Here is a 14,660-nt window from a genome sequence, read left to right on the forward strand (position 1 = left end):
GAAACTTACCTACTCAGGGAACTAACAGAAGAACTAACGATCTTTCTAAACTAATGTTGTGCATGTAGGCATGCTTCCTGATATCTTTATTAAATTACATAGATTTGATAAAAGGGTTAGCTGTGCATTGGCAGTAGCTATAAAAAAAAAATCAGGCAATGCTTTATTACACGTAGCCTATTATTGTTAAACATTACAAATAGTTAATTACAACAGCAACAAACAATGGGTTCTTCAAAAAAAAAAAAAAAATAGCCTAAATAAATACGATGTAGGTTATATAGCCTATTGTTCATTAACATTAGCAGCTGATAACATGAACACAGTACCTATAAAGCATGACAAAAAACATTTTATGCCATTGTTATTATTATTAGGCTACATACAATTATATATTTAAAAAATATGCATTTTAGTAGGCTACTTTACTATTTCAGTCCATAATAAATATCTGCTTAAATTTGAAGATATAAAATATACATGCCCCTTAAAGACAGTTTCCCAGATCCCCTAAAGATGGCAGTCAAACATGGGATTTATCTCCAGTGTCTCCAGAGCACCGAATGGCGAACAGTTGAGGAATTCAAATCTGAGCTGAAACGCGTTGCTTGAGAGCGAAACATTCAGAAGAGAAGGTAATAAAAATACAATGGCGATAGAAAACCGAGGGACGGGTTTGAGAATGGAAACGTATTGATTTATTATGGGAGTGTAGTTTAACCTGGCATCACCCATGATTTAGTAATAAACTGGGTAAGTTTTTCCAGCATTCCCACAAGAATATACCACGTTTCCCTGTCGTGGTCGTGTCGAATCCATCGTAAACATACATTTCGATTAGTTGTGTCTGATTTAGCCGGTAGCTTGGAAACAGTCGTCGTCTGGATAATGCCGTCTCTTGACGAAGCCATTGAGTGAGTGAAATAAGGCGTGAGGGGGAACTAATCTTCCCATTTAAGTGTTTGTGGCAATTTTATCTAAATGAATTTTAATGCTAAACGGAGGACAATTCTTCCTTTATCCGTCCCTCCACCTCATCTAGCCCCCCCCGTTTGAGCCTCCTTCGAACAGGCCGCACATTTGTTGCACATTAGCAAATGTACGGGAGAAAGTTGAATATGCAGCATTTAGACAAACATTTCAATCTGCTTGCTACATGTTTTTCTCTCTATATATGATATATGCTGTCCTTTTCTTATAGTTGGACTCACCTTGTGCATTTAGAGCCTCACTGTTTTCTTGTAGGCCTAACTCACATTGCGTTATTACAGGCTAATTAATTAGCAACAAACAATTTGTAATTACATGCAACTTATAAAATAATAACTTCCTGTTTATTTGTGTTATTCAGAAATTTAATTATTTAATTACTCTGTGGACACTGCTGAAAGGTGTGACCCAAGAATAGGTCTAGTTTATAAATGCCTCTAAAAATCTGTAAATGGCTTATAGACTCCTAACATTTGATTTAAACACTTACGTAAGATCTAGGTTTATATCTCAAGTTTGAACACCTCAGTTAATAATTTGGAGAATTAGATCGGGGGGTTAATTTTGGATTCATTACTAAGGGTGGCATGTAATGCATGTTTTCAAAATTGACAAGAAAAAAGCTGCAAATCAAAGTAAAGTGAACATTGGCTAATGCATAATAGAACCATTTAGATTTTTTGAAGATATTAAAGAAATGTTAGTTGTCTAATGTTGGATAATGATTTAAATATTAGGTTAATTAAAATGTGTTAATGAGAAACAGAGTACCACACTGTTATTTGGTATCTGAAAACATTGTGAAATTAAGTTACCCAAAATATTTAAAGGATTTGTAGTATTTTGTGAGTGACAGCCATACAAAACCTAAATGTTTGGGTCAGTAAACAGCCTCATATAATGAACCAGTCCTATGAAAACCAAACCAGGCCTGGAAACCACAAATATGAAAAATAGTTCCCCCTCTTTTTACACAAAATTTATTCATTTACAATGTATACATAAACTCTTCAAAATTCAAACAAGTGATAGCAACACGTTAAACCAATATCCCCAAAACAGGTTTGCCTAATCAAAACATATGAATCCCAAATCCCATTTATAACTTATATGTTGAACGTTTGATGGGTTGGCTTTACACACACACACTCACATACACACACACACACACACATACACACACACACACACACACACACACACACTCACTCACACATGCTTGTTCTTCACATTCTCTTCTCACACATCAGTATAGGTAAGTGAAAATAATTTGATTTGGGGGCAGTTCTATTATGATGTAAAAATGGAGAAATGCAAAATGGAGATGTGGCTCAGACAGGTGGAGAGCACTCAGTTTCTTCTTAAGGCCATGATGGGTCATGGGAAATCCGCCCTCCCACAGGACAAAAAAATGGCCTGGCAAACATGTATTCAATGAATTATTGATTTATTCACATATATTTTTGTCTCGTTTAAACGCAAAGTGATTTATGGGCCAAAAGTCTATGGAGATGGCACACACATAGTGTGGAAAGAAAAAAAGTTCACATCCTTTTTTAAAAAAATCTATTAGAAACAACATAATATGCAGAACAATACGATAGCATTTACAATACTTTTTTCCCAGTTCTTATGAAAGTCCAATGCAATTTTACAACAGTATACAGTATGTCCTCATCCCTCCCCTTTAGAGGCAGATATAGTAATAAATTCAATCTTTCTTTCTCTCTCGCTCTCTCTCTTTTTGTGTCTAAGCAAAGGGCACCTCCTTTTAAAGTGTCCCATAGTTTACAGAAATCGGGCTTTTTTTTCTTGGTCCGAATCTATAGCCAAGATGCAAGCTCCTCAGTCTCTGTAGCAAGTATGTAATCGGTGCTTGGCAAGCCCCAGAAAAACCAATCGCAGCTCCTCGTCTATCCGTAGCAGTCATTTAAAGAATCCGTTTTAGTAAATTACTGGGCATGGATGTCCATGAATTGTCCTCCCATGGTAGGGTCTCCTGGATTGAACATAGGGGGGCTAGAGGCTGACATGGGCATGGCAGGGTGAGGTGGTCCTCCGTGCATTAACATCGCTGGGTGGTGGGGGTGTCCAGGGATGTAGGAACGCATGGGAGGGCCGTGCCGCAACTGAGCAGGGTGGTGGGGCATCTGGGAGGCGCCGTAACCTGGTTGCCCCATAGCCATACCCGCCGGGCCACTGTGTGACAGGTAATCCCCTGGCATGCCTTGTAGTCCTAAGGAAGAAGAAGAAGAAGAAAAAAAGAAGATTAAAGCCATTATCGATTATGCATTTGGAATAGTCAGACATAACACTATGTATAGTATATTTTGGAAGGTCATTAAACCAATCGTTTCCTTTACAAGGAAGGTTTGACTACAATCACAGCACCAGAAAGCATATGAGTCATGTGGTTGTAAGGGAAGCCTTTGAGAGAGGACTGTCCTCTGTAATGAATGGGAAGAGAGTAGAAGAGGAATCCGTGTAGTGGGAGAGGGTGGCTCTCTAGGGACTAACTTACAGGCCTGAACATAGCACTTTACTGCTGCTTGCACCAGGGATCTGTACTCAGTGTCGTATCCATCAGGTCTGGAATCTGCCACAGTCATACCCGACTAGTCAACCGGAAGGTTGTCCTTCACTAAGGTTCACTGAGGTTGTCCTTCACCTCTAGGCTTAATTTGCTAATATTATATTAATCTCATAGAACAATGCTGTGATTAAAGCTCCCCACTGGATAACTGTGACTATGATGTGCTTATATTCTAAAAGGCATTAACTTTATTATTATGTTTTTTACATGATGATTTTTACAACAATAATTTGTCATCGATAAATCTTCTCTCTCTTAGCATTTTAAAAAATGCTAGTAAAGGTTGTACTTTTGAAATTATATAAATGAAAGTCTAACACTAAATGGCACATAGGTGGAAATGAACTGCTGTGTGTCCACGAGCCAAGTGTTTATGCCAGAGGAAACCTCAACAATGACAAATGAGGTAAAATAAGCCATGCTTTTATTCTACATTCTCCCCTCACTTATCTCACTTTAAACACAATGAGCAAAGGTCTGTGGCTCACTCTGAGAGCCCCTCAGAGAAACGCCACTATTGTGCTTAAATTAAAGACGAAAGGTGAAAATTTACAAAGGCCGTCACTTGAGAGGCCTCACCTGGGTGCATGCACGTGCCACGACCAGAAAGGCCACTAACCCTGTGACAGCGGCAATTCAAAGCAACAAATCAACCTCAAGTAAAAAAAACAAACAAACAAAAAAAAGCTCTTTTGTTATTGCCCCGGTTGTAGGACTTTAGGTTTCTGCTTCAGAATGGCATATATAATGGTTGGTGTTTTGCACTAGCACTGAAGCGGTAATCTGTATGCCCCTGCAATTATTTACCACTAAAGGACTGACCCGAGCTTTTGAGGGGTCATCAGCTGTATTTGATTTCAATCCTTGAACACGTTGTTTGGTGAGGAAGGAAAACATCCAGTCTATCAGAAAAGCAATGCTTGGATGTGAAAAGGGCAGACGTTGCAAATGTGTTTTTTCACTTAATAAGTAAATCAATACATTGAGTTCCTTGACTGTCTATTTTCTGAGGTGCCATGGGACCGAATCAACAGGGGATGTTTGACATGGACAATACAGAAGATAAATCCCTGAAGACCCTTTCCCCCCTTAAAAGTAAAAGTTCAGAGCAGAAAAATGGGTACCTTGACCCTGCAAAAGGTTAACAAACTTCTGCTTCATGAATGGGAGGAATGAAATTTCAGACAAAGGAGTCTCCAGCAGAGCTTCCAGCTCACCAAAGCATACCAGCTGCGTTCAAGTATGGACGGGGAGGGCGACATTTTTGTCCATATGCCCATAATTAATGCTCTCTGCGCTCACTATTGTCTTGAAATTAAAATGAAAAGATTTTGGCCACTCTTGGCTAATTTTGTTGAAGAAACACAAAGAACAGTACGAGGGGAAATGGTCATAAAACAGTCGTTCCCTCGCTTATCAAAGACTCACCCTCTTCTGCTTGAGTAGCTAGGCTTTATCCACGCTGACAGGTGTATTGTTTCGGAGAGCTATAAGCTCTATAATCGTCATGGGCAGAAAGCATAACGCTTTGCTAAGTAGGTTTAATTGGCTTTGGTTTTAAGTAATGTTGCAGTGTGACTGCTTGGAACACCTTAATTTCAGGTCTTGGGACTTCCCAGCAAATAACTGCTTAATCTCGCCTTGAGGAGAATTCCTCAACTAATGAAAATTGCTTATAAAATATAATGAAGCCTTGGTCTCTTAATCAAATAAGATAAAGTTTTTTGTAATAACCTATTAATTTAATTGGTCGCGAAGTATAAAACACATCACTTGCATTTAATTGACCTAGAAACTATAGTAACAATATTTAAATTAGACAAGCTAGGAAATTTCAGCGATGAAGCCATAAAGACCAGGCATTCTTTACCATGGCGACATATTTCTGTCACACTCTGCCTCCTTTTCTTTCCTCATTTCCCCCTCTTGCTCACTCTCTTTTCCCCCTCAACCCATCTCATCTAAGATTCCACACGCGGCCCAATTACAGAATTCGGCAAGCAAATTGAGGCTGTTTAAAGCAGGTTTCTCTCGTCTCTTCTGGGAACTACGGCAGCTGCTGTAAGCAGCCATTTGGACACCGGGAAACACTCTCAGTGTTTAGATACGCACACAAAGCGGGGATGTGACGTTTTAAAGCACAGAGCTTGTGTTATCAGCCCATGTCTCTCGGTTAAAGACAGTGAGGCAGAGAGTCTCTTTGACAACAGAGGTATTCTGTGCTTGGCTGCATTAATGATCGCTATTTTTGTATACTGAATAAGTCAAATCCATTTGTCACACCGCTTGTGATGGCATATTTAATTTGGATATAGTCAATTAGGCTGGACTAAGCTGTGTACCCTGCTGTGCACACCTTCATTTTGCACTCCTTCATCTCCCCTGCCTTTGCCATTAGTAATCCTATTAGGAAAGACAGACAAGAAAATAGTGGACCAAGTCAGGGTCGATAGAAGCAGCTCCACCTAAAACATTCCACGCAAGACTGACATAATTTCCAAATGTGTGGCTATGTATTTGGCTGCAGGGTGAGAGAGTGATTCTTTGTGCGTTGCCTCGCAGGTTGGTGTATAAATGTAACTCATGCATCAACTGTAGGGAGACAGATTTATGACACTTTGGGGACATGCACTTTTCTCTCCTTGCACTGCTGCAGACTGCTTACATTTTGCCAATCAGTCTGTTGCTATGGTAACACACCCCTCCCCTTCTCCGACCAAAACCCCAATCTCAATCCCCCCACCCTCCATTTGCCTCTTTCCCCACACAGCTATTCCTCCTCCTCCTGCTCTCTCTCTTTCGCCCACACTCATTTCCCCTTTTTATATATGACTCTGTGCACTGTTTAGTAGCATGGCAAAAAATATTCACAAAGGGCAGCACAGGTCGCACACATACACAAGCACACAAACTCTTGATCGGAGCTTGTCACCCACAAGTACAGGAAATATTAGTATTTGTAAGCAGGAGAAAGCAGCTTGTTGTCTGGAGGAAAATAGACATTTGGTTTCTCCCATTTCGTAAAAGCAACTCAAATTAATCGCTGAAAACATGTCAGAAATTGTGGATGCTTGGTGACCCTGCTTTTGTACTTACTTCCCCCATTGCTTTGCGATTGGTTAACTAGAAGGTTACATGTAGTGCCACTGTCCCTCCATGCCCATATTCATGCCCATCCCACTCATAGGCCCTAGAAGGAGAGAAAACAATCGAAGAAGAAGATGCCGAAAGATGAGAAAATAAACAGACCACAGCTCAGAGACAGGAGGTCAAGAAACAAAAGCACAATTCCCCATTTATTAAAAGAAAAGAGAAGAACACCATATGGAACAAATAAGACAATACAAGTAAACAAACAAGTAAATATTGCATTCAAAGGCTAAAGGTTGAAAGGAAGCCTGGCTTTGGATAAATCCTGCAGCTTAAAGTGGTGGGGTGGTAGGGGATGTGTGGTTAGCAACAGTGACCTGTTAGACAGGTTGGAAGAGGCTTAGATTCAGAGCGAAGAGCAAATTCTGGGAAGATGGGTATTAGAAAGCAAAGGTCTCAGAAAGGAAACATCAAGGGACAAAGGGGTGTCATGCATTAGACCACACCTGCGCAAACCAAGGGTATTTGAATCAGACTGAGAAGGATGTAGTGAGGAAAAGAAGGAGGGGGCTTGTGGGAAGGTGGGAGATGTCAGAGGAGAAGACACGCCAAGGTCTTACCAGGTGGTCTGATTCCCATGTGCTGCTGGCCGTCCATCACGAAGCCTCCCATGGGTTGACCATCTGGGTTGTAGGGAGCTCCTTGACTTACTGCAGGAGGGCATGGCGAGGGAATGTGGGGGAAATGAACAGTGGTCAATTAGTGCTTTTAATTAAGTTTAAGTCACAGGAGAACCATCATCTGTTAACACACATGCAGACTTAGGCATTTCACACAGTTTCTTTGGGTTTCATGAGAGATAAAACACTTGACAGAACATGCCCAATGAAGCTTAAGTACTGGGAACAAAGAGCCAAGCCTATATTCTGTAACACAGGAAACATTTTTACACAACCCAAAAAAATTAAGGAAAACCAAAGTTACCCCACCCCCCCAACACACACACAAGCTAATTGAGATGTACTTACTGCGAATTCACATTTTTCAAAGTGTGTGTGTATGTGTGTGTGTTGGGGGGGTTATTTGGTCAAAAACAACAGCTCAACCCCAATGAATGCCTTTGAACTTTACTGAGTCCCTAATGCAACCCTGCCCCCTGAACCCTATTACAGGTAATAAAATTTACAGCAGTCCACAACAAGCCATGCACCGGGGCACTGTTCACTAACAGGAAGAACTGAGCTTGGAGGCAAACATGGCCACTTTAAAATAAAATATAAAGTTTAAAAAAAGAAGATTAATACCCTCTGTACTTGACGAACAACTCTCCACTGTTCTCCAGTTTAATAAGTTTTATAGAGAAGATCCAGTTGTAGTTATTGTTTCAATACTTTAATCCATCGTACGTGTTTGCTCGCTTCTCTTCGTCACTGCCCAAGTCAGCATGATTAGTGCTTTGGGTTAATTGGATGGATTTTAGTGGTCAATCATTGTTGACATCCAGGCTGGGCTAAGTATTTACCGGCAGGTGGGCCTCCGGGTGCATGGCTTGCAGGGGGCTTTCGCCTGCGGGACTTGAATACAGAAACTATGGGGGACTTGCCTGCTCGGTTGGACTGGTCGATCATGGGCTGCACTATTCTTCTTCTTGCGTTAATGAACCTGTAAAAAACAAGATGCAACATATGACTGAAAAGTCACTGGAGTTTTTGCTATCTTTTTTCTGTAAACACAGTCACGTCCAAGCCTGCTGCTGTCCAGATCAGCCCAGATAGCTAATCGGAGGGGTAATTGAGGGATTTTTTCTCTAATCCTCTAGTACTCCAGTGGGAGTGTCGGAGAGTTGTTCCATAACACAGAAATGCTCGCAAAGCTTACAACTTGTACAAACTTGTGCAAGCTTAATATATATTGCCTACTAAGCGAAGTGCACAAAAGCACTTTGAAGAAAGTGGTGTTTTCCTCTATCTGTGCAGTTCTTTTTTCTTTTATTTTAAACCACTGAACCATTCAAACCCTGATACCAGATGTAACGCAGTTGATATGCACCACAGGAATTAATGTGTTTAGGAAATGTTTGCTAACAGAAAAGTGTTGCATTGTCAAAGAACACAAGTACAAGCCATGTTTTCTTTTTCCTTCTGTTTCCCTAGAGGGAGAATAATGAAACTGTGGGTTCAACGAGGATATTTCTTTCCCCCGCCAAAAAGAACAGACTGCTCTGCAATTCTGCGTATTGTGCATAACATTTGTGACAAAAACATATTTGACCCCTGTAGCTTCTGACCCCTAGCCTCTTTGCACCATACGTCGGAGTGCTCTGGCCTTGTTGTGCCTAAATCCCCTCTAGTGACCCTGTGACCCTGGTCACCTCCAGGAGACCATGCTCAGGGGTTCCAACCTGATTTATGTCCTCCTGCTGTTACCACAGTTGGACACTTCCATTTCATCCTTTGAGGGGGGAATTAGTAGACTTTTAAGGAAACAATATCCCCGCTACTCTTTTCAGGCTGAGAAAAGTAAGGGAGGAGAGCTTGGGGTGGAGGGAGAGAGCGAGAGAAAGGGAGAGATAAAGAGAAAGAGCAGAACTAACAGACAAAGAAATGTTCACATAGGCATCTGCTAAGCTTCTTCTTTATTAATTATAAAACGGATCGTTCCAACTCTAAATTTTGACTGTGTTTAAGCCATTGGAAAATGTAAACCACCTGCAGTTTGGATAATTAACTATATCACTCTAGATATAATTAATATCCACAATATAATTGTTATTAATAAACTGAACTATTTTTAAATAATTTTGTTTTATTTTTTTAAGTGAGCCATCCATCCATACCATGATTAATGGGATTTTTAGGCACTCTTCATGGTAATATTGCTGTAATAAATGATCTGTCATAGCATAAAACCTGAATAAAATATTTTTTGTTCCTTTAAATTTATTGTACCAGAGATCACGACTTTCTCATATCACCAATATCGCTCTACGACATCACCTTAAAGGCTTTAAAAAAAAAAAGATCAGGGGAGGAATGTACTGACATGGCAGGGCACCATCAAATGAGAGAATGTCTGGAGTTTTATCACCAGCAATGGGCTGGAGAGCAGGGGGAGTCTCAGACTAGGCATTCCTTTTACTGCCTTCATCTCAGGCTGGGGTCAAAGGGGGGGCACTGTTGTCTATCTGCTGACCTCTGCCGTTTGGATTTTCCTCCCTTGCTCACTCACTCTCCCTCTGCCTTTTTTCCGCTCTCTTTTTTGAATTGTGGAAATGGCTGTTCTTTCTTTCTTTTTTTTTTTAGAGGTATCTTAAGCTTCCTCTCTCGTTCTTTCTTATATCTAAGGCCAGATGCGCCAAAAGCTGGAACAAAGGACAAGTGCTACACAATACCAGGCAGGGGGATGGAGAGGTGGTGAGGGTGAGGGAGGGGGTTTAGGAGTGTGAGGAAAAAGAGAAAGAATGGTCATGCTCTGTTCTGTGAGCCAGGCGGACACCCTGGCGCTGACGGTTAAGAAGGCAATCAAAAGGAGCAGAGAGCCATACGGGCCAGGCTAAAGCTGGAGCCTCCATTAGGAGTAAAAGTTCACCTTTACGCGACCTCTCTGTGCTATAGAACTGCGTTTATGGCCTGTTCAGTTTCTACTTCCCATAGGCACACAATGAAGCCAACTATTCAGCCCAGCCTTGGACAATGGGGGGCTATTTTAAAGCAAAACGCCACTAGTGGCACCTCCAAAGTAGGGTAAAAAGAGGAGGGTTAAAAATACACAGCTTTACTAAAAGGATGAGAAAAAAAGACTGAAATGAGAGTGTTTATGAGCCAAATTAACCTAGACGGAGGCTTGGTTATTCTCATTCTGTTAATGCATGTGTGTGTTTTGTAACGGGTTGGAGCGATATTGCTCATTCCCGCCTTTACTGACAGTCGATCTGATCTCTGTCCGGTCTGCCAGGGCCTCTGCTAATATCCTACTCTCATTACAAACGCACAGGTGTAGCACGAATGGCACGTGAAATGGCCAATTAAAAGCAAGAAATTGTCTTTTTCATCAGCTTCCTTTGTTGCATGACCAATTAGGGAATAATTTAATAAGCGTTGCTGGAAAGATCCAGATTGAAGTTACAAAAGGTTATATTTCAGTATGTCTATCTAAATGCATATGAAGTACGTCATTTTTCTCAGAAATGCCCCCTTCGTTCGCTCGTTCTCTCTCTCTCAGATGTAAACTGTGTGAGGGGGCGCATGCATGACTACGGAGAACCAAATTCACTCATGAAATCGCATTTCAACACACTCAGCTACATTTACATGTATATTAAAAACCCACAAACAGGCATATCAGTAATACCGATGGAATAGAATGATCTGATGATTCGGATCTGCATCTGTGGCTCTCTACAGGAATCTCCAGTAAAAATATGCATTAAAAGAAAAGATATAAAAGATGTTATGGTGTTAAGATAATTATCAGTTAAAATAATCCATTTACTCATTGTGCTAACTCTGTGTTGGGAAGTAGCTGGCTAAAAATAGCTACAAACTACATTTTAGTAGTGTGACAGTGGCTCAAATGTTTTCAAAACATTGTAGTTTTCCAGTTACAAGATGATTTGTGACAATGCTACATCGCAGTATTGTGCATACACATCAAACTAAGTAATTTTCATACATTATGTAATATCCATTGATTTGTTCAATCTAAAATAATAGAAATAAATAAATAAATATTTGAGTCATTCGGTGACATTTTAGGTACTCTTTAATATTTAAAACTTATATTTAAATATGAAGCAAAATATTTCATGAAAGCTTATGTTCATTATTATGGAAACTGTTTAAATTAGTGTCCTTTCTGGTTTTTGGCTATGAATTTATAGGTTCAATTTAATGCTGTCACCCTACTGAGATGTTCATTCAGAAACACTCATTCAGTTTTTGTACCAGTTTTAAATTATAGAAATTAAATTATACTTAAAAATTTAATTCTAAAATTAGAATGCTTCCCTAATTAGCTACAATGTAGTTTATGTTTTGTTAGCTTGTAATATAATTAATTACTTTTTCAAAATTATAGCAATTTTAACAATTTAAAATAACGTGTAGCTTGTATCTTGGCTTCCCCCACACCGGTTAACTTGCAAACTAGCTAATCACGCAATAAGACCCCTCTGGTGAAACCAACTTTATTATCTGTATCTGCTCCGGAGATCCATTTACTTAAGTAATTAGTAATTCACATGTTGGCATGCCTCAAGGTAAATTTCATAAATACGAGCATCTCATTTCGACCTAAAAGTCATAAAAGTCCACCCTGGCTCCTCCTCTCTCCAAGTCAATCTGGGGTCAGTCGCTATGGCCTGCCTGTGCTTAAATAAACTAGTCCAGCTGTTTGCTGCACAAATTCCATTTACACTCTTGCCTCCCCCCAATCCACCCGCTCTCACTCACTCACACACACACACACACACACTTATACATACATTTACACACTTCTTTTAATCAGCGCACAGCGACCCAGGCCTGGAGGAGTGGCGTTAACCTGTTCCATTGCTGGAGACAGACAAGGGGGAATGGGGAGTATATAAAGGACCAACTTCCAACACCCGTTTGCATCTCTCACCTCAGACAATTCCATTCAGCCACATCACACCCCTCTTCCTCCCCTCGCACTGCATATTCCTGCCTTTCTCACCTCTCGTCATGTTCTTAATAACATCGGCCTCCCCCTCAGCCCCTCCGCTGCTTCTTAAACTGGCCTGCGTTGGTGGAATCCCATACGAAGAACCCACTCTACTGGTTCTAGGGAGGCAGGAATCATGAATGCGAACTAGTTGTTAGTACAGTGATGTCATTCTTCTTTAGACACTTACAGCTCATCTGATGTGTGGTGATAGAATATTGCCGAAACATAGGCATGTGTCTTGACATATTTGCAGATTTTGCTGTAGTTGCTTACACCAGTTAATCCCAAATTTGGTGGCTTCCAGGCTTCTTGCATGCAACTGTGAGATCTGCACAGTTATCTTCATGCCAAACACTAACTTGGAGGATTCAATCACACATTTAAATCTAGTCATCATCCCGAAAACTTTGCAGTATGTATGTGGCCAGAGATTCCCAGACTTTACCGGGATTACCTGGTCCACACTAGCAAGGCAAAACAGCTTGCCCAAAGAAAACAGAGGAGATGTAAAGGGGACTTTTGGGGAAGTCTCAAGTAGGGGCTTGCTGCATCAGCCCCCCCTCCAACAGAGGCTGGCCATTACTTCAGCAAACTCACCCCTGGTGCACCCCCACAAGCTCCTCTCACCAAACAAAGTCGAAACCTTTCCATTAACAGAGCTGTGAAGTCCCCTCTAAAGCCTCTTTTAAAGAGTGCGGCCACCGCCTGGGGGCTAAGGAACACACTTTATAAACACATAGCCGGTCTGTGAGAAAGAGAAGGGTGCAGCAGAGATTGCTACGAGTTGCTCAAAAGCTCAACGCAACCAGGAAGACATATGCAGACTTCAGACCAGAAAACCTCCAGCTTGAGGTGACCATTGCTCTGATCAACCTCTGTCGAAAAACAAAGCAGAGTGCAACTGCTGCGAGGTGCTGGACATGCTTCAGAGACGGTTCCCCACTCCTCTGGAGCCGGGGACTATGAGGTCATTCTTGGCATGAACATGGCCTGCCTGCTCTCCTCTGATTCCCCACCCAGCCCAGAGAGAGCAAGAGAAATAGAGCAATAATACATCAGAGAGGGAGGGCACCATCATATGCCCACTTCACAAACACAACATTGGAACACCCTCATTCCATGCTGTCATCTATCTCCGAGGGCTCTTCGTGCAGCCTGATGCCGGAGGCAAACGCTTGGGCCAGAGGGCTCTGCCTCTCTGTCTGGGCAAAAAAACAACCGCACAGTGTTGGGACGTCAACTGGCAGCCGTGTGTGTGGCAGAACATGGCACATTAGAGAGGAAATGACATCACAGCGGCAGGTTTAATGGGGCCTCCACCTAGCTGTCACTGTGGTGGTCTCTGCTGGGCGCTGTAGAGCTCATGATGGCACCGCCAGTTCTATTGACACACACACAAGACCTTACACATAAGCTCTGACTTACTAACCACAAACCAGGAACCAGGAATTTACCTGAGTAAAAAAAAAAACTATTTTTACTTTAACACCTGATGGTATGGTAATTTGAATAACCAGTAGAGACCATAAATTAAACTTAAGATTTGTGGTCTGACAAGTTTAGTCACTTTTCTGCTTCAGCTTCCCTTACAGAAACTGTGACGGCACCATGCTGATATCACATCGGGTATTCTGATATATACAGTACCATAGCACTGTTTGATTCATGCACCATTATATTTAATAGGTAAGTGTTGCCATGATGTAAAAAAAAAAAAAAAAACTGTCCAACCAATGATTTTTCCTTATTTTAGTCATTTCATTTGGTGAAATGAACAGTGCAGAAAATAATATGGCTAGGACAATATTTTTCATATTTATTCACTATACTTGCGTTATACATAGAGAATGCATATATGAAGTGTTACTCTCTCTAGCGTGTATATATTTTGTGGTTGTTGTTGGAGGGGTGAAGATCAGCGTGACCCTGCAATCACTATAATGCTAAAAGCTTATTAGCTAATCAGTGGTCTGCTCGCTAATCAGCGGTCCAATCTGTTCCTAGATTTATAAACATAACCAATATGCTCTAGTGCCGATCAACCCTCCGTCTGTCATGTTCACATTCCCCCACAAAAGAGAGGATAAAAAAGTAGAAAAAAAAGCAAAAATGTAGGCAGTGCCTGGAGCCTGTTGTGATGTAAGACAGAGGGAGAGAAAGAGGGGGGTGCACCCTTGTATGGTTCACAGACGCTGTACGAATGCATGCATACACACACGCACATATCCTACGACAACTTACTGCCAAAGAGCCATCCATGCACATATATCTCCACATATAGAGATGCATTTTCTCCGAAACA

General features: G+C 41.1%; 1 protein-coding gene across 5 annotated transcripts in view; it reads right to left on the reverse strand.

Annotated features, from left to right (window-relative positions):
• Positions 1 to 1,936: 1,936 nt before the first annotated feature.
• Positions 1,937 to 14,660, reverse strand: part of meis1b (Meis homeobox 1 b) — a 69,459-nt gene continuing 56,735 nt past the window's right edge. Inside the window, exons 10-13 of one of the 5 annotated variants that reach the window (XM_079439355.1) lie at positions 8,277 to 8,335; positions 7,294 to 7,383; positions 6,680 to 6,773; positions 1,937 to 3,226 (exon numbers count right to left, since the gene is read on the reverse strand). In XM_079439355.1, coding sequence (XP_079295481.1) covers positions 6,715 to 6,773; positions 7,294 to 7,383; positions 8,277 to 8,335 — 208 coding nt within the window. In that variant the 3' untranslated portion in view covers positions 1,937 to 3,226; positions 6,680 to 6,714. Of the gene's footprint in view, positions 3,227 to 6,679; positions 6,774 to 7,293; positions 7,384 to 8,272; positions 8,336 to 14,660 lie in introns of all 5 variants that reach the window. The other 4 variants (XM_079439356.1, XM_079439357.1, XM_079439353.1 and 1 more) reach the window with 4 other exon arrangements.

The sequence above is a fragment of the Barbus barbus genome (assembly GCF_936440315.1).
Source record: "Barbus barbus genome assembly, chromosome: 18".
In the NCBI taxonomy this organism is placed as follows: domain Eukaryota; kingdom Metazoa; phylum Chordata; class Actinopteri; order Cypriniformes; family Cyprinidae; genus Barbus; species Barbus barbus.